The sequence below is a fragment of the Corythoichthys intestinalis genome, unplaced genomic scaffold, assembly GCF_030265065.1.
Source record: "Corythoichthys intestinalis isolate RoL2023-P3 unplaced genomic scaffold, ASM3026506v1 HiC_scaffold_97, whole genome shotgun sequence".
NCBI classification, from domain to species: domain Eukaryota; kingdom Metazoa; phylum Chordata; class Actinopteri; order Syngnathiformes; family Syngnathidae; genus Corythoichthys; species Corythoichthys intestinalis.
The window spans coordinates 1-26335 of NW_026651666.1; the positions used below are offsets into that span (position 1 = coordinate 1).

The following is a 26335-nucleotide window of genomic DNA, read 5'->3' on the forward strand; positions in this document are numbered from 1 at the left end:
TACCAATGGCAGAAAGTGTAATCTCTGTGGAGAATCAAGCCATCTCTTCAGAAATTGCCCAAAATCTTTTGCCAACAAATTGAAGGCCGGAAAAGGAACGTCAAATGAAAATGAGATAATTGAAAATGTGGCGGAGAATTCAAATCTCCCGCCAAAACCTGCCATTGGTGGAGAGGGACCAGGTGAGGAAGAGAAGGGGGAGGAGCCCCATTCGGTCCCACCAATCGAAAGCTCGGAGGAAATAATTGCCAGTTTACAAGAGAATCTGATACAGCTTGAGAGTGAGGAAACACAGATCCCTTGTGCACAAAATGGTAAAAGGCTGGCATCTGAGCTATCGCCCAACTCTCCACTGGTCACAGAAAAGAAAGGAAGACCTGTGTCCTCTACCAGCTCAGGTGATGAAGCTCGGGTTTTTCCATCAGACTCACCGAATGAGGTGTCCTTTTTAAACATTGTTTTACAGTCAACGCCAAAAGAACGGAAAACTTTTAATGCAAGGATGCGGGAGAGGCCAACGCCGAGAAAATCTAAAAGCAAAACCAATCCCCCTCCGGTTGAGCTAAAAGAGGAGCCACAATCAAAAGAAATAGAAGCACAATTGGCTACAACTTGATTTTAGGTTTTTACTCTGAATCCCCTTTTAAGTGAATTGTTTTTGAATTATTGCACATTTGAGTGAATTTTATTAATCATGCCTGTGACTCTTACCTTCTCAACATTAAATGTTAGAAGTGTAAAGTCAAAAGTTAGGGCCCAGAGTGTTCTATCCTTTCTGCAATCTATTAAATCAGATGTGTTTTTAATTCAAGAATGTGGCTTGCCCTTTTTAAAAAACTATAAACAATGGGAAGATATGTGGCCGTATCCCTCGATATGGAGCGGCTCAAATGAAAACAAAAATGACGGAATTGCCATTTTAATAAATAATTCCTCCATTAGTATTAAACACAGCGAAATAGTTAATGATGGGCGAGCAATTTTAGCACAACTGACTTTTATGGGAAAGGATTTTAAGATTTTAAATATTTACGGTTTTAATGATAAACATGACAGGCATGATTTGTTGGAAAATTTGCAACCTTTTATGTTGGGTCGGGTACCATTCATGTTAGGAGGGGATTTTAATTGTATTTTACATGGAGGGGATAGAATGGGAGCCGGGGAGGACTTTAAGATTGATAAAACATCTGTAGTATTACAAGACATTTGCCGGGTTTTTAATTTGCAAGATTGTTTTAAAATCGTGCACCCAAGAGAGGAAGGTTTTACCTGGTTTAGTAGTGATAGCACCCGAGCTTCCCGTATCGACTACATGTTCGTACGCGATTGGTCACCTATTGATGTTAATTTAATTCCTGTCTTTTTTTCAGATCACCTGCTTCTATCCTGCACACTTTCACTGCATTCTGAGGTGTCTATGGGTAAAGGTTTATGGAAACTGAACTGCTCCCTACTTGACGATGAGGTCGTAGTCAATCAATACAGGGAGCAGTACAAAGATTGGCAGACTCTCCAAGACTTGTTTGATTCACGTGCACGGTGGTGGGAAATGGTGAAGGAAAGGACACAGATGTTTTTTAAAAGAGTAGGAAGAGCGAAAAAGAAAAAGGAAATGAGATGTATGTTGGGTTTGCAGAAAAGACTGCAACGGTATTTTAACTTAACACAAAAGGGGATGGATTTTAATGAAGAAATAAAGCAGGTTAAAATGGAAATGAAAAATTTGGCAGAAATTAAAAGTAAGGGGGTAATACTTCGAAGTAGGGAAAGAGAAATTGACGAAGGGGAGAAATGCACCCGTTACTTCTTCAAAAAAATTACAAAAAAAAGTGGAAGGATTTTTAAACTGCAAAATGAAAATGGAGTTTTTATGGAAACCAACAGTGAAATAATTAGAGCCGTCGAAACCTTTTATCAAAAGCTTTATGACAAGAAGGAAATCCAAGAAGAAATTGTAACACAGGTTTTAGATTTTATGGAACACAAAGTGAGGGACCATTTGCTTTTAACAAAGGATTTTAACTTAAACGAATTGAGCAAATGTATCTCGAATTTTAAAAAAGGCAAGGCCCCGGGAGAGGACGGACTCCCCCTTGCTTTTTATCTGACATTTTGGGACATTTTAGCACCGGATTTGATTACTGTTTTTAACGACTTTGACAAACATAGTTTGCTTCCGGACAGTTTTAGAGTAGGGATAGTGACGTTATTGCACAAAAAGGGGGACAAGACTGACCTTAAAAACTGGCGACCGATTACGCTTTTAAATTTTGACTGTAAGCTTTTCAGTAAACTTTTAGCGGCACGCATGTCTGTGGTTTTAGGAGAACTGATCAACCCGGATCAAACCTGCGCCATTGCGAGAAGGAAGATCACGGACAGCCTCATGCTGATCCGTGACACCATCTGTTATGCGAGAGACAGAAATATGCGGCTTGTAGTATTAAATTTAGATTTTGAAAAGGCTTTTGATCGGGTCTCGCACCAGTACCTATTTAGGTTACTGCAAAAATGTGGGTTTCCTGGCAGGTTCATAGAGTGGGTGGGATTGCTCTATCGGGACATCAACAGCAAATTTGTGGTTAATGGGAATTTGACAAAAGCAGTCAACATCAACTGCGGTGTACGTCAGGGGTGTCCGTTATCTGCCCTTCTCTATGTTCTATGCATAGAACCATTGGCGCAGATGTTGAGAAGGGACGATCTGATCAAGGGGGTGAAAATCCCGGGGGGCGGAGGACTTTTAACAAAATGCATTTTATACATGGATGATGTAAATATCTTGTGTACGGACCTTTTATCTGTCAACAGAGCGCTGGACTTGACTGACTGGTACGGACGGGCCTCTGGGTCAAAACTGAACAGAGATAAGACCAGAGCCCAATTTTATGGACCATGGACAACGACAGAGAAGACAGGACTGCCATTGACGGTGTCACAGACTGATCAAAAAATACTGGGGATTAAATTTGGCAGGGATGGGGGAGGGGATGCAAACTGGGTAGACGTGGTAGGGAAAGTGAGGAAGAGACTGGGTTTTTGGGGAACGAGACAATTGACTATTGAAGGAAAAGTTCTTATTATTAAAGCTGTTATTTTACCACTGCTTTTACTAATCAGCTCTGTTTTTACCCCAAGGAGAAATACTCTTTTAGATCTCGACCGGTCCATCTTCCGTTTTATCTGGGGGTCCAAGTGGGAGAGGGTGAGGCGAGACACCATGAAGAGAAGAAAAGAAAAAGGTGGAAAAGGAGTGCCAGACCTCCACTTGTTCCTGGGGAGCCTGTATGTGTCCCTGCACTTCCTGAATGTATTGGGCCCATGCAGTAATCCGAAAAGTCAAGCGATGGCCAGATTCTGGATGGGCTCCTACCTGCGTAGCCTGAAATTGTTGGCCACAGACCAAAGATTGCCGGTCGCGTTCCCACTGCCACCACCTTATGCTTTTATAAAGAATTTCTTAAAACATTTTAAACTAGAGAAAGAGGATTTTAATGTTTTAAATAATCACAAAGCTCTGATTTCTGTTGTGCAGGAGCGGGATCCGGTGAGTCCAGTGCGCGGGCTTGCAATAGGCGAGCCCACAACGGTTTGGCGCCACGTGAACCACCCCGCACTTCCAAACAGACTACGAGACCTATCGTGGATGGTGGCCCACGAGATCCTCCCAGTCAGGACCGTCATGCACTCCCGAGGAATGGCGGCGCACTCAACTTGCCCCCGACCTGGTTGTGGCGCGCCTGAGTCGGTGAGGCACCTCCTCTGGGAGTGCAGCGCTGCGGCAGACCTGTGGGCGACAACCGACAACCTGCAATTCCCGGACTTGCCGGTTAGGGAGGTCCTCAATGCACAACTTGTGCTCTTCGGGGTGAGCCGCTCACGAGTACCGAAGGAGAAGTTTGAAAATCAGTGGCTCACCCTGGCCGCCATAAAAGACGCCATCTGGACCTCCAGAAACTTGCTGGTGAGGCGGAACAGGCAGATCCCCCCCGCGGCTGTGCTCCGATTGGCTGCAGCAAATATGGCGGCTGCAGGCGGCAAGCCAAGGACACAGCCGCAAAGAAGAATCGCCTGGGCCCAACTGGACGGGGTTGTCGGAGCTCCACGGTGAAGGTCGAGGCAGCAACGGCCTGACACAATGGTAGAGGCAAGAAGATTAGAACCTGGAGAAATTATGTTTGGGAGTGCGGGTGGATGTTCTACATTGTTAGATAACACTGCGCGCCTGCACAACAGACAATGAAGACACTTTTAAAAGTTTTTAAATTTTATAGTATTTTATATTTGTACAGAAATTGCTTTGAACATTAATATGTGTCTACCTTATTTATCATTGATTGAAAAAATGACCCTCTAGACACAATGTTTTGAATCAAGAAATTCTTTGTTAAAAGCATCAATAAAACATGTTCAAAAGAAAAAATCTGTTCTTATCAGTTTAATATCTGATACGTCCCCTATCCGGGGACCATATATTAAATTGATTTTTGGGCCTAGGAGATGGAATAGGGGCTTGCTCCGTCCACTCCATGCATCGACCTGGTATTGCAGTACCTCCAGGAACGGTGCGCCCCCTTCTACTGGTGAAAGCAAAACCGAGTCTTGCTGAAAAGCGAATCGGTGACGAAATCAGTTAGGAGCGGCGGCCGAAATCCAATATTCTCTGTCTGAGCAGCTCAGATGGGTTTTGACTGTCCGTGACCTTACTCTACTCTGAATGACGTCTTTGTTGCCACAGGAACCTGTCAGGTGTGTCAATAATGTGGGCCTCTGAACTGGCCCAGGTCTGATTTGGACCCTTACAAAGAATGTGTGAACAGTCAGCTCAAAAAAATCTGATTGGAGGAGGAATCCGACTGGAATCGGATATGCCTGCAGTCTGAACCCAGAAGAGTCACGTAGCATCCATTCCGGGTTGGACCCTAACATGTCAGCAGCAGTGTCTATTCCTGACCAAACAAACAGGAAAGTGAGTGGAAGGTTGTCCTAGCTTTGAGAAATAACTACAATTTCAAAGCATCTGTAGCTTTCAGTGGCGCATGCACATTGACAGAGTACGGGCAACCGTTTCAGCTGAGCTTTTGGAGGAGCAGCAATGCATGCTGGGATTGTTTTGCACATTCTTTAAAGCTAATTTAAAGTTCAAGTCAGTTGACGACTAGTTGTGCGTTAACAGTTTTACTGTAGTTGCCTTGTCCATTATGAGTGTTTGTTACTATTTTATAGGTGTGTAACAAACGAGCTCATGAACGAAGATGGCCTGCGCGCTCAAGACCTCGGCTTTGCAGAGGCGTGCAACTCATACTTACCTGGCAGGGGAGACACCATGATCAAGCAGGTGGTTTTCCTAAGGCGAGTCTTAACCATTGCACAACTCCAGTTTCGATGACCTTTATGAATTCCCCAAATGTGGGAATCTCAACTGCAAAATTTATGGTAGTGGGGGACTGCGTACGCGCTCTCCCCTGATTTACTGTTAAATCAAACTTGAAATGCGCCAATGAAAAACTGCATGGCCCTGGTGTGGGTCTGGAATTGTCAGTGTTGAGCTTCAGAGTAACACCCTCCTTGCCTCTCTCATGTTCTCCGCCATTGGCCCAAAATGTAGGATCTAGAGAAGCCTGCGACTGGCTGGAGCCCGATCGCTGAGGACATTCGAGCCAATGGTCAGCCCGTAGAGTCTACAGCAAGGGTGGGCAAAGTATTCCATAAAGGGCCGTAGAGAGGAAACGTTTTCACCAATCTGGTGTCTTGCAAGCGCAATCAGTTGATCGCAGTCAGGTAGCCTGGACCGGCACCCCGTTTGCCCTCGGCTTCCGGTTTTCGCCGCCCCCGCCTCCTTCTCCGGCTACAGTTCCGCATCCGGTCTGGGTGCACGACTGTCCGACACACCTGAATCAAAATAATCAGGCTCCTGCAGAGCTTGCTGATGAACTGATCATTTGGTTCAGGTGTGTAAAGGAGGGAGACATGGAAAACAAGCTGGATAGGGGCTCTCCAAGACCCGACTTGGGCACCCCTGCTGTAGACTCGAGCCAACGGTCAATCCTTAGAGTCTCCAGATTTCTACGGTCTACATTTGCAGTGAAATTCCTCCTTGGGGACGAAACGATTGGCTGCTCGGTGCGACTCGGCACGCCCCCCACTGGTTTGTAGCGCTTGAGAGCCTGTGTTAAAATGCTATCGCCGATCATCTCCCAGCCGGTTCCGTCAAATGCAAGGAAGTACACTCTTGTTCCTTTTCAGACCGTATAAATCTTTCGCCTTTTACTAAAGATTTCCGTGGGGAGGAACAGCAAGAGTTTAAGTCAATTTTTGAAGTTCTGCTAAGCAGACCTTTCTATACGGTAAAAACAAAGTGAAAGGGTGTGTTGTTCGGCCAAGTGAGTCTTGTCGTGTTAGCGATGGGCTAAATGCTCCGGGATTTCAAACTGCTTCAGAGCCACACCCTGGATACATTCCTCATGTTCCACCGCCATTGGCCCAAAATGTAGTTCAGAGAAGGCTGGATGCTCTTCTGCTGGTGTTCCACACCTTCTTCTACCCCTGTCTTGTCGTTGTGATGTCATTTTGTCGACGCAATTCTGAAAAAATGGATTATTCTAGCACAGACCTGATATGAAACATTGCAGATGTCAGGTGGAGGCCAGTGACGCGAACTTCGACTGGATGTTTTCAGTCGCCGCGGGAAGATGTGACAGTGCTGCCATCCGGTGTTGAATGAAAGAGCGACTATTCGTCTATATACTGGCCAGAAATGACGTCTTTATGACGAGTACAACAGCCATTGTGGCCCAGAGAAATCAAGGGGACGCCGGCGTCCCCAATAGTACAGCTTGGGGTGTGAGGGGCTAAGAAATTGATTACCCACGATTCACTCTAAACTTAACTTAAGGGGTTTCACAACTAAACTTCACTAGACCTTGGAACATTATGACTTTTATAATCCTAGCCAAAAATTAACCATATGAATTTAAAGGATGACTATACTAGTTCTAAAATTAGATGCTGGAGGAACGAATGGTTTTGGGTCTCCTCTTCTGACCAGCTTGAGCTTGTTTCCCTTGCTTTCAACGACCGATCAGATCAAGCGTTTGTCATCCGCCAACCGCGCCCCCTGTGACTACTGCAGGCCGCAGCTGGACCGTCTTGATAGATTTTTTGTGTATGCGTGTTGCTTTTGTCATTTGACATGTGTGACCATGACTTTAGGCCGGATTGGCTGGAATGAGCCTGTCCCTCGTGCCAGTTTGTGGTTATCGCTTCTCGGCCTTTTGGCTAAGACTGCGATCGCCTCTGTTTGTGGGGATTTTCTTTGCCTGTCGTGGCACTGAGTGTTCTCACCTTTGAGGAGCATATTTGTTTATAGCGTTTTGTATTGTTCAGGACCAGCCATCAGAAAACTGAATTGTAAGTACTGAACGTCTTTTTTGAGTGTATTTCTGGGTGTGTGTGGTGCCTCCACCATGTCAGTTATCCATGCTGGCATGCGGAGGCACCACAGCGTGCGCTTCACATACAGGGCAACTGGTTCTGAATGTATAGTTGTGTCTCGACTTGACTTCTCTAGGAAGTTCATTCAGCACATACTGGCATTCAGGCCAGTTGACTTGAATTGTATTTTGTCTCTGCCTTTCAACAAAGGCTTTGATGTTAGTTTTAACACGGCTGTTAACTTGCGTGAATTTTGGTCTCGTTACGAGAGTGTTAAAACCCAGTTATCTGCATTCAATGTTGAGAAATTGACTGACAATTCTGCAAAAACAGTTATTGTTCGAATGTTCAATGAGACGGTGAGTGCAGATGACATTTGTTTTTGGCTGGGTAGATATTGCACGGTGAAAGGCCAGGCTATGAAGGTGAGAGATGAGGACGGCATCTGGAATTGCACCTGGAGGGTCCCCATTCAACAATGGCAAGACCCCCAGGGCTTCCAGGGCCTGAAACAGCTCCCATCAATGATAGTTTTGGGGGAAAACCGTGGTTACATACATTACCAAGGTCAACCCAAGCTCTGCCACAAGTGTGGTGAGCACGGGCACCTTGCAGAAGCTTGTGTACAGATCATTTGTAAAAAATGTAGAGCAATTGGTCATACTTTTGAAGAATGTACCAATGGCAGAAAGTGTAATCTCTGTGGAGAATCAAGCCATCTCTTCAGAAATTGCCCAAAATCTTTTGCCAACAAATTGAAGGCCGGAAAAGGAACGTCAAATGAAAATGAGATAATTGAAAATGTGGCGGAGAATTCAAATCTCCCGCCAAAACCTGCCATTGGTGGAGAGGGACCAGGTGAGGAAGAGAAGGGGGAGGAGCCCCATTCGGTCCCACCAATCGAAAGCTCGGAGGAAATAATTGCCAGTTTACAAGAGAATCTGATACAGCTTGAGAGTGAGGAAACACAGATCCCTTGTGCACAAAATGGTAAAAGGCTGGCATCTGAGCTATCGCCCAACTCTCCACTGGTCACAGAAAAGAAAGGAAGACCTGTGTCCTCTACCAGCTCAGGTGATGAAGCTCGGGTTTTTCCATCAGACTCACCGAATGAGGTGTCCTTTTTAAACATTGTTTTACAGTCAACGCCAAAAGAACGGAAAACTTTTAATGCAAGGATGCGGGAGAGGCCAACGCCGAGAAAATCTAAAAGCAAAACCAATCCCCCTCCGGTTGAGCTAAAAGAGGAGCCACAATCAAAAGAAATAGAAGCACAATTGGCTACAACTTGATTTTAGGTTTTTACTCTGAATCCCCTTTTAAGTGAATTGTTTTTGAATTATTGCACATTTGAGTGAATTTTATTAATCATGCCTGTGACTCTTACCTTCTCAACATTAAATGTTAGAAGTGTAAAGTCAAAAGTTAGGGCCCAGAGTGTTCTATCCTTTCTGCAATCTATTAAATCAGATGTGTTTTTAATTCAAGAATGTGGCTTGCCCTTTTTAAAAAACTATAAACAATGGGAAGATATGTGGCCGTATCCCTCGATATGGAGCGGCTCAAATGAAAACAAAAATGACGGAATTGCCATTTTAATAAATAATTCCTCCATTAGTATTAAACACAGCGAAATAGTTAATGATGGGCGAGCAATTTTAGCACAACTGACTTTTATGGGAAAGGATTTTAAGATTTTAAATATTTACGGTTTTAATGATAAACATGACAGGCATGATTTGTTGGAAAATTTGCAACCTTTTATGTTGGGTCGGGTACCATTCATGTTAGGAGGGGATTTTAATTGTATTTTACATGGAGGGGATAGAATGGGAGCCGGGGAGGACTTTAAGATTGATAAAACATCTGTAGTATTACAAGACATTTGCCGGGTTTTTAATTTGCAAGATTGTTTTAAAATCGTGCACCCAAGAGAGGAAGGTTTTACCTGGTTTAGTAGTGATAGCACCCGAGCTTCCCGTATCGACTACATGTTCGTACGCGATTGGTCACCTATTGATGTTAATTTAATTCCTGTCTTTTTTTCAGATCACCTGCTTCTATCCTGCACACTTTCACTGCATTCTGAGGTGTCTATGGGTAAAGGTTTATGGAAACTGAACTGCTCCCTACTTGACGATGAGGTCGTAGTCAATCAATACAGGGAGCAGTACAAAGATTGGCAGACTCTCCAAGACTTGTTTGATTCACGTGCACGGTGGTGGGAAATGGTGAAGGAAAGGACACAGATGTTTTTTAAAAGAGTAGGAAGAGCGAAAAAGAAAAAGGAAATGAGATGTATGTTGGGTTTGCAGAAAAGACTGCAACGGTATTTTAACTTAACACAAAAGGGGATGGATTTTAATGAAGAAATAAAGCAGGTTAAAATGGAAATGAAAAATTTGGCAGAAATTAAAAGTAAGGGGGTAATACTTCGAAGTAGGGAAAGAGAAATTGACGAAGGGGAGAAATGCACCCGTTACTTCTTCAAAAAAATTACAAAAAAAAGTGGAAGGATTTTTAAACTGCAAAATGAAAATGGAGTTTTTATGGAAACCAACAGTGAAATAATTAGAGCCGTCGAAACCTTTTATCAAAAGCTTTATGACAAGAAGGAAATCCAAGAAGAAATTGTAACACAGGTTTTAGATTTTATGGAACACAAAGTGAGGGACCATTTGCTTTTAACAAAGGATTTTAACTTAAACGAATTGAGCAAATGTATCTCGAATTTTAAAAAAGGCAAGGCCCCGGGAGAGGACGGACTCCCCCTTGCTTTTTATCTGACATTTTGGGACATTTTAGTACCGGATTTGATTACTGTTTTTAACGACTTTGACAAACATAGTTTGCTTCCGGACAGTTTTAGAGTAGGGATAGTGACGTTATTGCACAAAAAGGGGGACAAGACTGACCTTAAAAACTGGCGACCGATTACGCTTTTAAATTTTGACTGTAAGCTTTTCAGTAAACTTTTAGCGGCACGCATGTCTGTGGTTTTAGGAGAACTGATCAACCCGGATCAAACCTGCGCCATTGCGAGAAGGAAGATCACGGACAGCCTCATGCTGATCCGTGACACCATCTGTTATGCGAGAGACAGAAATATGCGGCTTGTAGTATTAAATTTAGATTTTGAAAAGGCTTTTGATCGGGTCTCGCACCAGTACCTATTTAGGTTACTGCAAAAATGTGGGTTTCCTGGCAGGTTCATAGAGTGGGTGGGATTGCTCTATCGGGACATCAACAGCAAATTTGTGGTTAATGGGAATTTGACAAAAGCAGTCAACATCAACTGCGGTGTACGTCAGGGGTGTCCGTTATCTGCCCTTCTCTATGTTCTATGCATAGAACCATTGGCGCAGATGTTGAGAAGGGACGATCTGATCAAGGGGGTGAAAATCCCGGGGGGCGGAGGACTTTTAACAAAATGCATTTTATACATGGATGATGTAAATATCTTGTGTACGGACCTTTTATCTGTCAACAGAGCGCTGGACTTGACTGACTGGTACGGACGGGCCTCTGGGTCAAAACTGAACAGAGATAAGACCAGAGCCCAATTTTATGGACCATGGACAACGACAGAGAAGACAGGACTGCCATTGACGGTGTCACAGACTGATCAAAAAATACTGGGGATTAAATTTGGCAGGGATGGGGGAGGGGATGCAAACTGGGTAGACGTGGTAGGGAAAGTGAGGAAGAGACTGGGTTTTTGGGGAACGAGACAATTGACTATTGAAGGAAAAGTTCTTATTATTAAAGCTGTTATTTTACCACTGCTTTTACTAATCAGCTCTGTTTTTACCCCAAGGAGAAATACTCTTTTAGATCTCGACCGGTCCATCTTCCGTTTTATCTGGGGGTCCAAGTGGGAGAGGGTGAGGCGAGACACCATGAAGAGAAGAAAAGAAAAAGGTGGAAAAGGAGTGCCAGACCTCCACTTGTTCCTGGGGAGCCTGTATGTGTCCCTGCACTTCCTGAATGTATTGGGCCCATGCAGTAATCCGAAAAGTCAAGCGATGGCCAGATTCTGGATGGGCTCCTACCTGCGTAGCCTGAAATTGTTGGCCACAGACCAAAGATTGCCGGTCGCGTTCCCACTGCCACCACCTTATGCTTTTATAAAGAATTTCTTAAAACATTTTAAACTAGAGAAAGAGGATTTTAATGTTTTAAATAATCACAAAGCTCTGATTTCTGTTGTGCAGGAGCGGGATCCGGTGAGTCCAGTGCGCGGGCTTGCAATAGGCGAGCCCACAACGGTTTGGCGCCACGTGAACCACCCCGCACTTCCAAACAGACTACGAGACCTATCGTGGATGGTGGCCCACGAGATCCTCCCAGTCAGGACCGTCATGCACTCCCGAGGAATGGCGGCGCACTCAACTTGCCCCCGACCTGGTTGTGGCGCGCCTGAGTCGGTGAGGCACCTCCTCTGGGAGTGCAGCGCTGCGGCAGACCTGTGGGCGACAACCGACAACCTGCAATTCCCGGACTTGCCGGTTAGGGAGGTCCTCAATGCACAACTTGTGCTCTTCGGGGTGAGCCGCTCACGAGTACCGAAGGAGAAGTTTGAAAATCAGTGGCTCACCCTGGCCGCCATAAAAGACGCCATCTGGACCTCCAGAAACTTGCTGGTGAGGCGGAACAGGCAGATCCCCCCCGCGGCTGTGCTCCGATTGGCTGCAGCAAATATGGCGGCTGCAGGCGGCAAGCCAAGGACACAGCCGCAAAGAAGAATCGCCTGGGCCCAACTGGACGGGGTTGTCGGAGCTCCACGGTGAAGGTCGAGGCAGCAACGGCCTGACACAATGGTAGAGGCAAGAAGATTAGAACCTGGAGAAATTATGTTTGGGAGTGCGGGTGGATGTTCTACATTGTTAGATAACACTGCGCGCCTGCACAACAGACAATGAAGACACTTTTAAAAGTTTTTAAATTTTATAGTATTTTATATTTGTACAGAAATTGCTTTGAACATTAATATGTGTCTACCTTATTTATCATTGATTGAAAAAATGACCCTCTAGACACAATGTTTTGAATCAAGAAATTCTTTGTTAAAAGCATCAATAAAACATGTTCAAAAGAAAAAATCTGTTCTTATCAGTTTAATATCTGATACGTCCCCTATCCGGGGACCATATATTAAATTGATTTTTGGGCCTAGGAGATGGAATAGGGGCTTGCTCCGTCCACTCCATGCATCGACCTGGTATTGCAGTACCTCCAGGAACGGTGCGCCCCCTTCTACTGGTGAAAGCAAAACCGAGTCTTGCTGAAAAGCGAATCGGTGACGAAATCAGTTAGGAGCGGCGGCCGAAATCCAATATTCTCTGTCTGAGCAGCTCAGATGGGTTTTGACTGTCCGTGACCTTACTCTACTCTGAATGACGTCTTTGTTGCCACAGGAACCTGTCAGGTGTGTCAATAATGTGGGCCTCTGAACTGGCCCAGGTCTGATTTGGACCCTTACAAAGAATGTGTGAACAGTCAGCTCAAAAAAATCTGATTGGAGGAGGAATCCGACTGGAATCGGATATGCCTGCAGTCTGAACCCAGAAGAGTCACGTAGCATCCATTCCGGGTTGGACCCTAACATGTCAGCAGCAGTGTCTATTCCTGACCAAACAAACAGGAAAGTGAGTGGAAGGTTGTCCTAGCTTTGAGAAATAACTACAATTTCAAAGCATCTGTAGCTTTCAGTGGCGCATGCACATTGACAGAGTACGGGCAACCGTTTCAGCTGAGCTTTAGGAGGAGCAGCAATGCATGCTGGGATTGTTTTGCACATTCTTTAAAGCTAATTTAAAGTTCAAGTCAGTTGACGACTAGTTGTGCGTTAACAGTTTTACTGTAGTTGCCTTGTCCATTATGAGTGTTTGTTACTATTTTATAGGTGTGTAACAAACGAGCTCATGAACGAAGATGGCCTGCGCGCTCAAGACCTCGGCTTTGCAGAGGCGTGCAACTCATACTTACCTGGCAGGGGAGACACCATGATCAAGCAGGTGGTTTTCCTAAGGCGAGTCTTAACCATTGCACAACTCCAGTTTCGATGACCTTTATGAATTCCCCAAATGTGGGAATCTCAACTGCAAAATTTATGGTAGTGGGGGACTGCGTACGCGCTCTCCCCTGATTTACTGTTAAATCAAACTTGAAATGCGCCAATGAAAAACTGCATGGCCCTGGTGTGGGTCTGGAATTGTCAGTGTTGAGCTTCAGAGTAACACCCTCCTTGCCTCTCTCATGTTCTCCGCCATTGGCCCAAAATGTAGGATCTAGAGAAGCCTGCGACTGGCTGGAGCCCGATCGCTGAGGACATTCGAGCCAATGGTCAGCCCGTAGAGTCTACAGCAAGGGTGGGCAAAGTATTCCATAAAGGGCCGTAGAGAGGAAACGTTTTCACCAATCTGGTGTCTTGCAAGCGCAATCAGTTGATCGCAGTCAGGTAGCCTGGACCGGCACCCCGTTTGCCCTCGGCTTCCGGTTTTCGCCGCCCCCGCCTCCTTCTCCGGCTACAGTTCCGCATCCGGTCTGGGTGCACGACTGTCCGACACACCTGAATCAAAATAATCAGGCTCCTGCAGAGCTTGCTGATGAACTGATCATTTGGTTCAGGTGTGTAAAGGAGGGAGACATGGAAAACAAGCTGGATAGGGGCTCTCCAAGACCCGACTTGGGCACCCCTGCTGTAGACTCGAGCCAACGGTCAATCCTTAGAGTCTCCAGATTTCTACGGTCTACATTTGCAGTGAAATTCCTCCTTGGGGACGAAACGATTGGCTGCTCGGTGCGACTCGGCACGCCCCCCACTGGTTTGTAGCGCTTGAGAGCCTGTGTTAAAATGCTATCGCCGATCATCTCCCAGCCGGTTCCGTCAAATGCAAGGAAGTACACTCTTGTTCCTTTTCAGACCGTATAAATCTTTCGCCTTTTACTAAAGATTTCCGTGGGGAGGAACAGCAAGAGTTTAAGTCAATTTTTGAAGTTCTGCTAAGCAGACCTTTCTATACGGTAAAAACAAAGTGAAAGGGTGTGTTGTTCGGCCAAGTGAGTCTTGTCGTGTTAGCGATGGGCTAAATGCTCCGGGATTTCAAACTGCTTCAGAGCCACACCCTGGATACATTCCTCATGTTCCACCGCCATTGGCCCAAAATGTAGTTCAGAGAAGGCTGGATGCTCTTCTGCTGGTGTTCCACACCTTCTTCTACCCCTGTCTTGTCGTTGTGATGTCATTTTGTCGACGCAATTCTGAAAAAATGGATTATTCTAGCACAGACCTGATATGAAACATTGCAGATGTCAGGTGGAGGCCAGTGACGCGAACTTCGACTGGATGTTTTCAGTCGCCGCGGGAAGATGTGACAGTGCTGCCATCCGGTGTTGAATGAAAGAGCGACTATTCGTCTATATACTGGCCAGAAATGACGTCTTTATGACGAGTACAACAGCCATTGTGGCCCAGAGAAATCAAGGGGACGCCGGCGTCCCCAATAGTACAGCTTGGGGTGTGAGGGGCTAAGAAATTGATTACCCACGATTCACTCTAAACTTAACTTAAGGGGTTTCACAACTAAACTTCACTAGACCTTGGAACATTGACTTTTATAATCCTAGCCAAAAATTAACCATATGAATTTAAAGGATGACTATACTAGTTCTAAAATTAGATGCTGGAGGAACGAATGGTTTTGGGTCTCCTCTTCTGACCAGCTTGAGCTTGTTTCCCTTGCTTTCAACGACCGATCAGATCAAGCGTTTGTCATCCGCCAACCGCGCCCCCTGTGACTACTGCAGGCCGCAGCTGGACCGTCTTGATAGATTTTTTGTGTATGCGTGTTGCTTTTGTCATTTGACATGTGTGACCATGACTTTAGGCCGGATTGGCTGGAATGAGCCTGTCCCTCGTGCCAGTTTGTGGTTATCGCTTCTCGGCCTTTTGGCTAAGATCAAGTGTAGTATCTGTTCTTATCAGTTTAATATCTGATACGTCCCCTATCCGGGGACCATATATTAAATTGATTTTTGGGCCTAGGGGATGGAATAGGGGCTTGCTCCGTCCACTCCATGCATCGACCTGGTATTGCAGTACCTCCAGGAACGGTGCGCCCCCTTCTACTGGTGAAAGCAAAACCGAGTCTTGCTGAAAAGCGAATCGGTGACGAAATCAGTTAGGAGCGGCGGCCGAAATCCAATATTCTCTGTCTGAGCAGCTCAGATGGGTTTTGACTGTCCGTGACCTTACTCTACTCTGAATGATGTCTTTGTTGCCACAGGAACCTGTCAGGTGTGTCAATAATGTGGGCCTCTGAACTGGCCCATGTCTGATTTGGACCCTTACAAAGAATGTGTGAACAGTCAGCTCAAAAAAATCTGATTGGAGGAGGAATCCGACTGGAATCGGATATGCCTGCAGTCTGAACCCAGAAGAGTCACGTAGCATCCATTCCGGGTTGGACCCTAACATGTCAGCAGCAGTGTCTATTCCTGACCAAACAAACAGGAAAGTGAGTGGAAGGTTGTCCTAGCTTTGAGAAATAACTACAATTTCAAAGCATCTGGAGCTTTCAGTGGCGCATGCACATTGACAGAGTACGGGCAACCGTTTCAGCTGAGCTTTTGGAGGAGCAGCAATGCATGCTGGGATTGTTTTGCACATTCTTTAAAGCTAATTTAAAGTTCAAGTCAGTTGACGACTAGTTGTGCGTTGACAGTTTTACTGTAGTTGCCTTGTCCATTATGTGTGTTTGTTACTATTTTATAGGTGTGTAACAAACGAGCTCATGAACGAAGATGGCCTGCGCGCTCAAGACCTCGGCTTTGCAGAGGCGTGCAACTCATACTTACCTGGCAGGGGAGACACCATGATCAAGCAGGTGGTTTTCCTAAGGCGAGTCTTAACCATTGCACAACTCCGGTTTCGATGACCTTTATGAATTCCCCAAATGTGGGAATCTCAACTGCAAAATTTATGGTAGTGGGGGACTGCGTACGCGCTCTCCCCTGATTTACTGTTAAATCAAACTTGAAATGCGCCAATGAAAAACTGCATGGCCCTGGTGTGGGTCTGGAATTGTCAGTGTTGAGCTTCAGAGTAACACCCTCCTTGCCTCTCTCATGTTCTCCGCCATTGGCCCAAAATGTAGGATCTAGAGAAGCTTGCGACTGGCTGGAGCCCGATCGCTGAGGACATTCGAGCCAATGGTCAGCCCGTAGAGTCTACAGCAAGGGTGGGCAAAGTATTCCATAAAGGGCCGTAGAGAGGAAACGTTTTCACCAATCTGGTGTTTGCAAGCGCAATCAGTTGATCGCAGTCAGGTAGCCTGGACCGGCACCCCGTTTGCCCTCGGCTTCCGGTTTTCGCCGCCCCCGCCTCCTTCTCCGGCTACAGTTCCGCATCCGGTCTGGGTGCACGACTGTCCGACACACCTGAATCAAAATAATCAGGCTCCTGCAGAGCTTGCTGATGAACTGATCATTTGGTTCAGGTGTGTAAAGGAGGGAGACATGGAAAACAAGCTGGATAGGGGCTCTCCAAGACCCGACTTGGGCACCCCTGCTGTAGACTCGAGCCAACGGTCAATCCTTAGAGTCTCCAGATTTCTACGGTCTACATTTGCAGTGAAATTCCTCCTTGGGGACGAAACGATTGGCTGCTCGGTGCGACTCGGCACGCCCCCCACTGGTTTGTAGCGCTTGAGAGCCTGTGTTAAAATGCTATCGCCGATCATCTCCCAGCCGGTTCCGTCAAATGCAAGGCAGTACACTCTTGTTCCTTTTCAGACCGTATAAATCTTTCGCCTTTTACTAAAGATTTCCGTGGGGAGGAACAGCAAGAGTTTGAGTCAATTTTTGAAGTTCTGCTACGCAGACCTTTCTATACGGTAAAAACAAAGTGAAAGGGTGTGTTGTTCGGCCAAGTGAGTCTTGTCGTGTTAGCGATGGGCTAAATGCTCCGGGATATCAAACTGCTTCAGAGCCACACCCTGGATACATTCCTCATGTTCCACCGCCATTGGCCCAAAATGTAGTTCAGAGAAGGCTGGATGCTCTTCTGCTGGTGTTCCACACCTTCTTCTACCCCTGTCTTGTCGTTGTGATGTCATTTTGTCGACGCAATTCTGAAAAAATGGATTATTCTAGCACAGACCTGATATGAAACATTGCAGATGTCAGGTGGAGGCCAGTGACGCGAACTTCGACTGGATGTTTTCAGTCGCCGCGGGAAGATGTGACAGTGCTGCCATCCGGTGTTGAATGAAAGAGCGACTATTCGTCTATATACTGGCCAGAAATGACGTCTTTATGACGAGTACAACAGCCATTGTGGCCCAGAGAAATCAAGGGGACGCCGGCGTCCCCAATAGTACAGCTTGGGGTGTGAGGGGCTAAGAAATTGATTACCCACGATTCACTCTAAACTTAACTTAAGGGGTTTCACAACTAAACTTCACTAGACCTTGGAACATTATGACTTTTATAATCCTAGCCAAAAATTAACCATATGAATTTAAAGGATGACTATACTAGTTCTAAAATTAGATGCTGGAGGAACGAATGGTTTTGGGTCTCCTCTTCTGACCAGCTTGAGCTTGTTTCCCTTGCTTTCAACGACCGATCAGATCAAGCGTTTGTCATCCGCCAACCGCGCCCCCTGTGACTACTGCAGGCCGCAGCTGGACCGTCTTGATAGATTTTTTGTGTATGTGTGTTGCTTTTGTCATTTGACATGTGTGACCATGACTTTAGGCCGGATTGGCTGGAATGAGCCTGTCCCTGGTGCCAGTTTGTGGTTATCGCTTCTCGGCCTTTTGGCTAAGATCAAGTGTAGTATCTGTTCTTATCAGTTTAATATCTGATACGTCCCCTATCCGGGGATCATATATTAAATTGATTTTTGGGCCTAGGAGATGGAATAGGGGCTTGCTCCGTCCACTCCATGCATCGACCTGGTATTGCAGTACCTCCAGGAACGGTGCGCCCCCTTCTACTGGTGAAAGCAAAACCGAGTCTTGCTGAAAAGCGAATCGGTGACGAAATCAGTTAGGAGCGGCTCATATGGGTTTTGACTGTCCGTGACCTTACTCTACTCTGAATGACGTCTTTGTTGCCACAGGAACCTGTCATGTGTGTCAATAATGTGGGCCTCTGAACTGGCCCATGTCTGATTTGGACCCTTACAAAGAATGTGTGAACAGTCAGCTCAAAAAAATCTGATTGGAGGAGGAATCCGACTGGAATCGGATATGCCTGCAGTCTGAACCCAGAAGAGTCACGTAGCATCCATTCCGGGTTGGACCCTAACATGTCAGCAGCAGTGTCTATTCCTGACCAAACAAACAGGAAAGTGAGTGGAAGGTTGTCCTAGCTTTGAGAAATAACTACAATTTCAAAGCATCTGGAGCTTTCAGTGGCGCATGCACATTGACAGAGTACGGGCAACCGTTTCAGCTGAGCTTTTGGAGGAGCAGCAATGCATGCTGGGATTGTTTTGCACATTCTTTAAAGCTAATTTAAAGTTCAAGTCAGTTGACGACTAGTTGTGCGTTGACAGTTTTACTGTAGTTGCCTTGTCCATTATGTGTGTTTGTTACTATTTTATAGGTGTGTAACAAACGAGCTCATGAACGAAGATGGCCTGCGCGCTCAAGACCTCGGCTTTGCAGAGGCGTGCAACTCATACTTACCTGGCAGGGGAGACACCATGATCAAGCAGGTGGTTTTCCTAAGGCGAGTCTTAACCATTGCATAACTCCGGTTTCGATGACCTTTATGAATTCCCCAAATGTGGGAATCTCAACTGCAAAATTTATGGTAGTGGGGGACTGCGTACGCGCTCTCCCCTGATTTACTGTTAAATCAAACTTGAAATGCGCCAATGAAAAACTGCATGGCCCTGGTGTGGGTCTGGAATTGTCAGTGTTGAGCTTCAGAGTAACACCCTCCTTGCCTCTCTCATGTTCTCCGCCATTGGCCCAAAATGTAGGATCTAGAGAAGCTTGCGACTGGCTGGAGCCCGATCGCTGAGGACATTCGAGCCAATGGTCAGCCCGTAGAGTCTACAGCAAGGGTGGGCAAAGTATTCCATAAAGGGCCGTAGAGAGGAAACGTTTTCACCAATCTGGTGTTTGCAAGCGCAATCAGTTGATCGCAGTCAGGTAGCCTGGACCGGCACCCCGTTTGCCCTCGGCTTCCGGTTTTCGCCGCCCCCGCCTCCTTCTCCGGCTACAGTTCCGCATCCGGTCTGGGTGCACGACTGTCCGACACACCTGAATCAAAATAATCAGGCTCCTGCAGAGCTTGCTGATGAACTGATCATTTGGTTCAGGTGTGTAAAGGAGGGAGACATGGAAAACAAGCTGGATAGGGGCTCTCCAAGACCCGACTTGGGCACCCCTGCTGTAGACTCGAGCCAACGGTCAATCCTTAGAGTCTCCAGATTTCTACGGTCTACATTTGCAGTGAAATTCCTCCTTGGGGACGAAACGATTGGCTGCTCGGTGCGACTCGGCACGCCCCCCACTGGTTTGTAGCGCTTGAGAGCCTGTGTTAAAATGCTATCGCCGATCATCTCCCAGCCGGTTCCGTCAAATGCAAGGCAGTACACTCTTGTTCCTTTTCAGACCGTATAAATCTTTCGCCTTTTACTAAAGATTTCCGTGGGGAGGAACAGCAAGAGTTTGAGTCAATTTTTGAAGTTCTGCTACGCAGACCTTTCTATACGGTAAAAACAAAGTGAAAGGGTGTGTTGTTCGGCCAAGTGAGTCTTGTCGTGTTAGCGATGGGCTAAATGCTCCGGGATATCAAACTGCTTCAGAGCCACACCCTGGATACATTCCTCATGTTCCACCGCCATTGGCCCAAAATGTAGTTCAGAGAAGGCTGGATGCTCTTCTGCTGGTGTTCCACACCTTCTTCTACCCCTGTCTTGTCGTTGTGATGTCATTTTGTCGACGCAATTCTGAAAAAATGGATTATTCTAGCACAGACCTGATATGAAACATTGCAGATGTCAGGTGGAGGCCAGTGACGCGAACTTCGACTGGATGTTTTCAGTCGCCGCGGGAAGATGTGACAGTGCTGCCATCCGGTGTTGAATGAAAGAGCGACTATTCGTCTATATACTGGCCAGAAATGACGTCTTTATGACGAGTACAACAGCCATTGTGGCCCAGAGAAATCAAGGGGACGCCGGCGTCCCCAATAGTACAGCTTGGGGTGTGAGGGGCTAAGAAATTGATTACCCACGATTCACTCTAAACTTAACTTAAGGGGTTTCACAACTAAACTTCACTAGACCTTGGAACATTATGACTTTTATAATCCTAGCCAAAAATTAACCATATGAATTTAAAGGATGACTATACTAGTTCTAAAATTAGATGCTGGAGGAACGAATGGTTTTGGGTCTCCTCTTCTGACCAGCTTGAGCTTGTTTCCCTTGCTTTCAACGACCGATCAGATCAAGCGTTTGTCATCCGCCAACCGCGCCCCCTGTGACTACTGCAGGCCGCAGCTGGACCGTCTTGATAGATTTTTTGTGTATGTGTGTTGCTTTTGTTATTTGACATGTGTGACCATGACTTTAGGCCGGATTGGCTGGAATGAGCCTGTCCCTGGTGCCAGTTTGTGGTTATCGCTTCTCGGCCTTTTGGCTAAGATCAAGTGTAGTATCTGTTCTTATCAGTTTAATATCTGATACGTCCCCTATCCGGGGATCATATATTAAATTGATTTTTGGGCCTAGGAGATGGAATAGGGGCTTGCTCCGTCCACTCCATGCATCGACCTGGTATTGCAGTACCTCCAGGAACGGTGCGCCCCCTTCTACTGGTGAAAGCAAAACCGAGTCTTGCTGAAAAGCGAATCGGTGACGAAATCAGTTAGGAGCGGCTCATATGGGTTTTGACTGTCCGTGACCTTACTCTACTCTGAATGACGTCTTTGTTGCCACAGGAACCTGTCATGTGTGTCAATAATGTGGGCCTCTGAACTGGCCCATGTCTGATTTGGACCCTTACAAAGAATGTGTGAACAGTCAGCTCAAAAAAATCTGATTGGAGGAGGAATCCGACTGGAATCGGATATGCCTGCAGTCTGAACCCAGAAGAGTCACGTAGCATCCATTCCGGGTTGGACCCTAACATGTCAGCAGCAGTGTCTATTCCTGACCAAACAAACAGGAAAGTGAGTGGAAGGTTGTCCTAGCTTTGAGAAATAACTACAATTTCAAAGCATCTGGAGCTTTCAGTGGCGCATGCACATTGACAGAGTACGGGCAACCGTTTCAGCTGAGCTTTTGGAGGAGCAGCAATGCATGCTGGGATTGTTTTGCACATTCTTTAAAGCTAATTTAAAGTTCAAGTCAGTTGACGACTAGTTGTGCGTTGACAGTTTTACTGTAGTTGCCTTGTCCATTATGTGTGTTTGTTACTATTTTATAGGTGTGTAACAAACGAGCTCATGAACGAAGATGGCCTGCGCGCTCAAGACCTCGGCTTTGCAGAGGCGTGCAACTCATACTTACCTGGCAGGGGAGACACCATGATCAAGCAGGTGGTTTTCCTAAGGCGAGTCTTAACCATTGCATAACTCCGGTTTCGATGACCTTTATGAATTCCCCAAATGTGGGAATCTCAACTGCAAAATTTATGGTAGTGGGGGACTGCGTACGCGCTCTCCCCTGATTTACTGTTAAATCAAACTTGAAATGCGCCAATGAAAAACTGCATGGCCCTGGTGTGGGTCTGGAATTGTCAGTGTTGAGCTTCAGAGTAACACCCTCCTTGCCTCTCTCATGTTCTCCGCCATTGGCCCAAAATGTAGGATCTAGAGAAGCTTGCGACTGGCTGGAGCCCGATCGCTGAGGACATTCGAGCCAATGGTCAGCCCGTAGAGTCTACAGCAAGGGTGGGCAAAGTATTCCATAAAGGGCCGTAGAGAGGAAACGTTTTCACCAATCTGGTGTTTGCAAGCGCAATCAGTTGATCGCAGTCAGGTAGCCTGGACCGGCACCCCGTTTGCCCTCGGCTTCCGGTTTTCGCCGCCCCCGCCTCCTTCTCCGGCTACAGTTCCGCATCCGGTCTGGGTGCACGACTGTCCGACACACCTGAATCAAAATAATCAGGCTCCTGCAGAGCTTGCTGATGAACTGATCATTTGGTTCAGGTGTGTAAAGGAGGGAGACATGGAAAACAAGCTGGATAGGGGCTCTCCAAGACCCGACTTGGGCACCCCTGCTGTAGACTCGAGCCAACGGTCAATCCTTAGAGTCTCCAGATTTCTACGGTCTACATTTGCAGTGAAATTCCTCCTTGGGGACGAAACGATTGGCTGCTCGGTGCGACTCGGCACGCCCCCCACTGGTTTGTAGCGCTTGAGAGCCTGTGTTAAAATGCTATCGCCGATCATCTCCCAGCCGGTTCCGTCAAATGCAAGGAAGTACACTCTTGTTCCTTTTCAGACCGTATAAATCTTTCGCCTTTTACTAAAGATTTCCGTGGGGAGGAACAGCAAGAGTTTGAGTCAATTTTTGAAGTTCTGCTAAGCAGACCTTTCTATACGGTAAAAACAAAGTGAAAGGGTGTGTTGTTCGGCCAAGTGAGTCTTGTCGTGTTAGCGATGGGCTAAATGCTCCGGGATTTCAAACTGCTTCAGAGCCACACCCTGGATACATTCCTCATGTTCCACCGCCATTGGCCCAAAATGTAGTTCAGAGAAGACTGGATGCTCTTCTGCTGGTGTTCCACACCTTCTTCTACCCCTGTCTTGTCGTTGTGATGTCATTTTGTCGACGCAATTCTGAAAAAATGGATTATTCTAGCACAGACCTGATATGAAACATTGCAGATGTCAGGTGGAGGCCAGTGACGCGAACTTCGACTGGATGTTTTCAGTCGCCGCGGGAAGATGTGACAGTGCTGCCATCCGGTGTTGAATGAAAGAGCGACTATTCGTCTATATACTGGCCAGAAATGACGTCTTTATGACGAGTACAACAGCCATTGTGGCCCAGAGAAATCAAGGGGACGCCGGCGTCCCCAATAGTACAGCTTGGGGTGTGAGGGGCTAAGAAATTGATTACCCACGATTCACTCTAAACTTAACTTAAGGGGTTTCACAACTAAACTTCACTAGACCTTGGAACATTATGACTTTTATAATCCTAGCCAAAAATTAACCATATGAATTTAAAGGATGACTATACTAGTTCTAAAATTAGATGCTGGAGGAACGAATGGTTTTGGGTCTCCTCTTCTGACCAGCTTGAGCTTGTTTCCCTTGCTTTCAACGACCGATCAGATCAAGCGTTTGTCATCCGCCAACCGCGCCCCCTGTGACTACTGCAGGCCGCAGCTGGACCGTCTTGATAGATTTTTTGTGTATGCGTGTTGCTTTTGTCATTTGACATGTGTGACCATGACTTTAGGCCGGATTGGCTGGAATGAGCCTGTCCCTCGTGCCAGTTTGTGGTTATCGCTTCTCGGCCTTTTGGCTAAGATCAAGTGTAGTATCTGTTCTTATCAGTTTAATATCTGATACGTCCCCTATCCGGGGACCATATATTAAATTGATTTTTGGGCCTAGGAGATGGAATAGGGGCTTGCTCCGTCCACTCCATGCATCGACCTGGTATTGCAGTACCTCCAGGAACGGTGCGCCCCCTTCTACTGGTGAAAGCAAAACTGAGTCTTGCTGAAAAGCGAATCGGTGACGAAATCAGTTAGGAGCGGCGGCCGAAATCCAATATTCTCTGTCTGAGCAGCTCAGATGGGTTTTGACTGTCCGTGACCTTACTCTACTCTGAATGACGTCTTTGTTGCCACAGGAACCTGTCAGGTGTGTCAATAATGTGGGCCTCTGAACTGGCCCAGGTCTGATTTGGACCCTTACAAAGAATGTGTGAACAGTCAGCTCAAAAAAATCTGATTGGAGGAGGAATCCGACTGGAATCGGATATGCCTGCAGTCTGAACCCAGAAGAGTCACGTAGCATCCATTCCGGGTTGGACCCTAACATGTCAGCAGCAGTGTCTATTCCTGACCAAACAAACAGGAAAGTGAGTGGAAGGTTGTCCTAGCTTTGAGAAATAACTACAATTTCAAAGCATCTGTAGCTTTCAGTGGCGCATGCACATTGACAGAGTACGGGCAACCGTTTCAGCTGAGCTTTTGGAGGAGCAGCAATGCATGCTGGGATTGTTTTGCACATTCTTTAAAGCTAATTTAAAGTTCAAGTCAGTTGACGACTAGTTGTGCGTTAACAGTTTTACTGTAGTTGCCTTGTCCATTATGAGTGTTTGTTACTATTTTATAGGTGTGTAACAAACGAGCTCATGAACGAAGATGGCCTGCGCGCTCAAGACCTCGGCTTTGCAGAGGCGTGCAACTCATACTTACCTGGCAGGGGAGACACCATGATCAAGCAGGTGGTTTTCCTAAGGCGAGTCTTAACCATTGCACAACTCCGGTTTCGATGACCTTTATGAATTCCCCAAATGTGGGAATCTCAACTGCAAAATTTATGGTAGTGGGGGACTGCGTACGCGCTCTCCCCTGATTTACTGTTAAATCAAACTTGAAATGCGCCAATGAAAAACTGCATGGCCCTGGTGTGGGTCTGGAATTGTCAGTGTTGAGCTTCAGAGTAACACCCTCCTTGCCTCTCTCATGTTCTCCGCCACTGGCCCAAAATGTAGGATCTAGGATCTGCCTGCGACTGGCTGGAGCCCGATCGCTGAGGACATTCGAGCCAATGGTCAGCCCGTAGAGTCTACAGCAAGGGTGGGCAAAGTATTCCATAAAGGGCCGTAGAGAGGAAACGTTTTCACCAATCTGGTGTCTTGCAAGCGCAATCAGTTGATCGCAGTCAGGTAGCCTGGACCGGCACCCCGTTTGCCCTCGGCTTCCGGTTTTCGCCGCCCCCGCCTCCTTCTCCGGCTACAGTTCCGCATCCGGTCTGGGTGCACGACTGTCCGACACACCTGAATCAAAATAATCAGGCTCCTGCAGAGCTTGCTGATGAACTGATCATTTGGTTCAGGTGTGTAAAGGAGGGAGACATGGAAAACAAGCTGGATAGGGGCTCTCCAAGACCCGACTTGGGCACCCCTGCTGTAGACTCGAGCCAACGGTCAATCCTTAGAGTCTCCAGATTTCTACGGTCTACATTTGCAGTGAAATTCCTCCTTGGGGACGAAACGATTGGCTGCTCGGTGCGACTCGGCACGCCCCCCACTGGTTTGTAGCGCTTGAGAGCCTGTGTTAAAATGCTATCGCCGATCATCTCCCAGCCGGTTCCGTCAAATGCAAGGCAGTACACTCTTGTTCCTTTTCAGACCGTATAAATCTTTCGCCTTTTACTAAAGATTTCCGTGGGGAGGAACAGCAAGAGTTTGAGTCAATTTTTGAAGTTCTGCTAAGCAGACCTTTCTATACGGTAAAAACAAAGTTAAAGGGTGTGTTGTTCGGCCAAGTGAGTCTTGTCGTGTTAGCGATGGGCTAAATGCTCCGGGATTTCAAACTGCTTCAGAGCCACACCCTGGATACATTCCTCATGTTCCACCGCCATTGGCCCAAAATGTAGTTCAGAGAAGACTGGATGCTCTTCTGCTGGTGTTCCACACCTTCTTCTACCCCTGTCTTGTCGTTGTGATGTCATTTTGTCGACGCAATTCTGAAAAAATGGATTATTCTAGCACAGACCTGATATGAAACATTGCAGATGTCAGGTGGAGGCCAGTGACGCGAACTTCGACTGGATGTTTTCAGTCGCCGCGGGAAGATGTGACAGTGCTGCCATCCGGTGTTGAATGAAAGAGCGACTATTCGTCTATATACTGGCCAGAAATGACGTCTTTATGACGAGTACAACAGCCATTGTGGCC

General features: G+C 46.5%; 2 protein-coding genes and 18 non-coding genes across 20 annotated transcripts; all 20 read left to right on the top strand.

Annotated features, from left to right (window-relative positions):
• The first annotated feature begins 3081 nt into the window (after positions 1–3081).
• LOC130911757 (uncharacterized) lies at positions 3082–4242 on the top strand. Its single transcript, XM_057829299.1, has 2 exons — positions 3082–3418; positions 3539–4242. The coding sequence occupies exons 1-2, from the start codon at positions 3224–3226 to the stop codon at positions 4112–4114; spliced, it is 771 nt and encodes a 256-aa protein (XP_057685282.1). The 5' UTR covers positions 3082–3223; the 3' UTR covers positions 4115–4242.
• A 151-nt stretch (positions 4243–4393) lies between these two features.
• Positions 4394–4579, top strand: LOC130911764 (U2 spliceosomal RNA). Its single transcript, XR_009062451.1, has one exon. It is a non-coding gene; the product is annotated as a U2 spliceosomal RNA (small nuclear RNA).
• A 725-nt stretch (positions 4580–5304) lies between these two features.
• Positions 5305–5471, top strand: LOC130911775 (U1 spliceosomal RNA). The gene has a single exon (XR_009062462.1). It is a non-coding gene; the product is annotated as a U1 spliceosomal RNA (small nuclear RNA).
• A 758-nt stretch (positions 5472–6229) lies between these two features.
• LOC130911766 (U5 spliceosomal RNA) lies at positions 6230–6341 on the top strand. Its single transcript, XR_009062453.1, has one exon. It is a non-coding gene; the product is annotated as a U5 spliceosomal RNA (small nuclear RNA).
• Positions 6342–11194: 4853 nt separating this feature from the next.
• Positions 11195–12355, top strand: LOC130911756 (uncharacterized). Its single transcript, XM_057829298.1, has 2 exons — positions 11195–11531; positions 11652–12355. The coding sequence occupies exons 1-2, from the start codon at positions 11337–11339 to the stop codon at positions 12225–12227; spliced, it is 771 nt and encodes a 256-aa protein (XP_057685281.1). The 5' UTR covers positions 11195–11336; the 3' UTR covers positions 12228–12355.
• Positions 12356–12506: 151 nt separating this feature from the next.
• On the top strand, positions 12507–12692 carry LOC130911765 (U2 spliceosomal RNA). Its single transcript, XR_009062452.1, has one exon. It is a non-coding gene; the product is annotated as a U2 spliceosomal RNA (small nuclear RNA).
• Positions 12693–13417: 725 nt separating this feature from the next.
• Positions 13418–13584, top strand: LOC130911759 (U1 spliceosomal RNA). Its single transcript, XR_009062446.1, has one exon. It is a non-coding gene; the product is annotated as a U1 spliceosomal RNA (small nuclear RNA).
• A 758-nt stretch (positions 13585–14342) lies between these two features.
• LOC130911767 (U5 spliceosomal RNA) lies at positions 14343–14454 on the top strand. The gene has a single exon (XR_009062454.1). It is a non-coding gene; the product is annotated as a U5 spliceosomal RNA (small nuclear RNA).
• Positions 14455–15372: 918 nt separating this feature from the next.
• LOC130911761 (U2 spliceosomal RNA) lies at positions 15373–15563 on the top strand. The gene has a single exon (XR_009062448.1). It is a non-coding gene; the product is annotated as a U2 spliceosomal RNA (small nuclear RNA).
• A 725-nt stretch (positions 15564–16288) lies between these two features.
• Positions 16289–16455, top strand: LOC130911758 (U1 spliceosomal RNA). The gene has a single exon (XR_009062445.1). It is a non-coding gene; the product is annotated as a U1 spliceosomal RNA (small nuclear RNA).
• Positions 16456–17212: 757 nt separating this feature from the next.
• LOC130911771 (U5 spliceosomal RNA) lies at positions 17213–17324 on the top strand. Its single transcript, XR_009062458.1, has one exon. It is a non-coding gene; the product is annotated as a U5 spliceosomal RNA (small nuclear RNA).
• Positions 17325–18244: 920 nt separating this feature from the next.
• Positions 18245–18435, top strand: LOC130911762 (U2 spliceosomal RNA). Its single transcript, XR_009062449.1, has one exon. It is a non-coding gene; the product is annotated as a U2 spliceosomal RNA (small nuclear RNA).
• A 693-nt stretch (positions 18436–19128) lies between these two features.
• On the top strand, positions 19129–19295 carry LOC130911773 (U1 spliceosomal RNA). Its single transcript, XR_009062460.1, has one exon. It is a non-coding gene; the product is annotated as a U1 spliceosomal RNA (small nuclear RNA).
• Positions 19296–20052: 757 nt separating this feature from the next.
• Positions 20053–20164, top strand: LOC130911772 (U5 spliceosomal RNA). The gene has a single exon (XR_009062459.1). It is a non-coding gene; the product is annotated as a U5 spliceosomal RNA (small nuclear RNA).
• Positions 20165–21084: 920 nt separating this feature from the next.
• On the top strand, positions 21085–21275 carry LOC130911763 (U2 spliceosomal RNA). Its single transcript, XR_009062450.1, has one exon. It is a non-coding gene; the product is annotated as a U2 spliceosomal RNA (small nuclear RNA).
• Positions 21276–21968: 693 nt separating this feature from the next.
• Positions 21969–22135, top strand: LOC130911774 (U1 spliceosomal RNA). The gene has a single exon (XR_009062461.1). It is a non-coding gene; the product is annotated as a U1 spliceosomal RNA (small nuclear RNA).
• A 757-nt stretch (positions 22136–22892) lies between these two features.
• On the top strand, positions 22893–23004 carry LOC130911768 (U5 spliceosomal RNA). The gene has a single exon (XR_009062455.1). It is a non-coding gene; the product is annotated as a U5 spliceosomal RNA (small nuclear RNA).
• A 920-nt stretch (positions 23005–23924) lies between these two features.
• Positions 23925–24115, top strand: LOC130911760 (U2 spliceosomal RNA). Its single transcript, XR_009062447.1, has one exon. It is a non-coding gene; the product is annotated as a U2 spliceosomal RNA (small nuclear RNA).
• Positions 24116–24840: 725 nt separating this feature from the next.
• On the top strand, positions 24841–25007 carry LOC130911769 (U1 spliceosomal RNA). Its single transcript, XR_009062456.1, has one exon. It is a non-coding gene; the product is annotated as a U1 spliceosomal RNA (small nuclear RNA).
• Positions 25008–25766: 759 nt separating this feature from the next.
• On the top strand, positions 25767–25878 carry LOC130911770 (U5 spliceosomal RNA). Its single transcript, XR_009062457.1, has one exon. It is a non-coding gene; the product is annotated as a U5 spliceosomal RNA (small nuclear RNA).
• Positions 25879–26335: the final 457 nt, after the last annotated feature.

Excerpts from the sequence above, each read along its gene's own strand:
- LOC130911757 (XM_057829299.1), top strand. The coding sequence starts at position 3,224 with ATGAAGAGAAGAAAAGAAAAAGGTGGAAAAGGAGTGCCAGACCTCCAC. Across the intron at positions 3,419-3,538 it reads CCACAGACCAAAGATTGCCG|GAGCGGGATCCGGTGAGTCC; the intron begins GTCGCGTTCCCA and ends TCTGTTGTGCAG.
- LOC130911756 (XM_057829298.1), top strand. The coding sequence starts at position 11,337 with ATGAAGAGAAGAAAAGAAAAAGGTGGAAAAGGAGTGCCAGACCTCCAC. Across the intron at positions 11,532-11,651 it reads CCACAGACCAAAGATTGCCG|GAGCGGGATCCGGTGAGTCC; the intron begins GTCGCGTTCCCA and ends TCTGTTGTGCAG.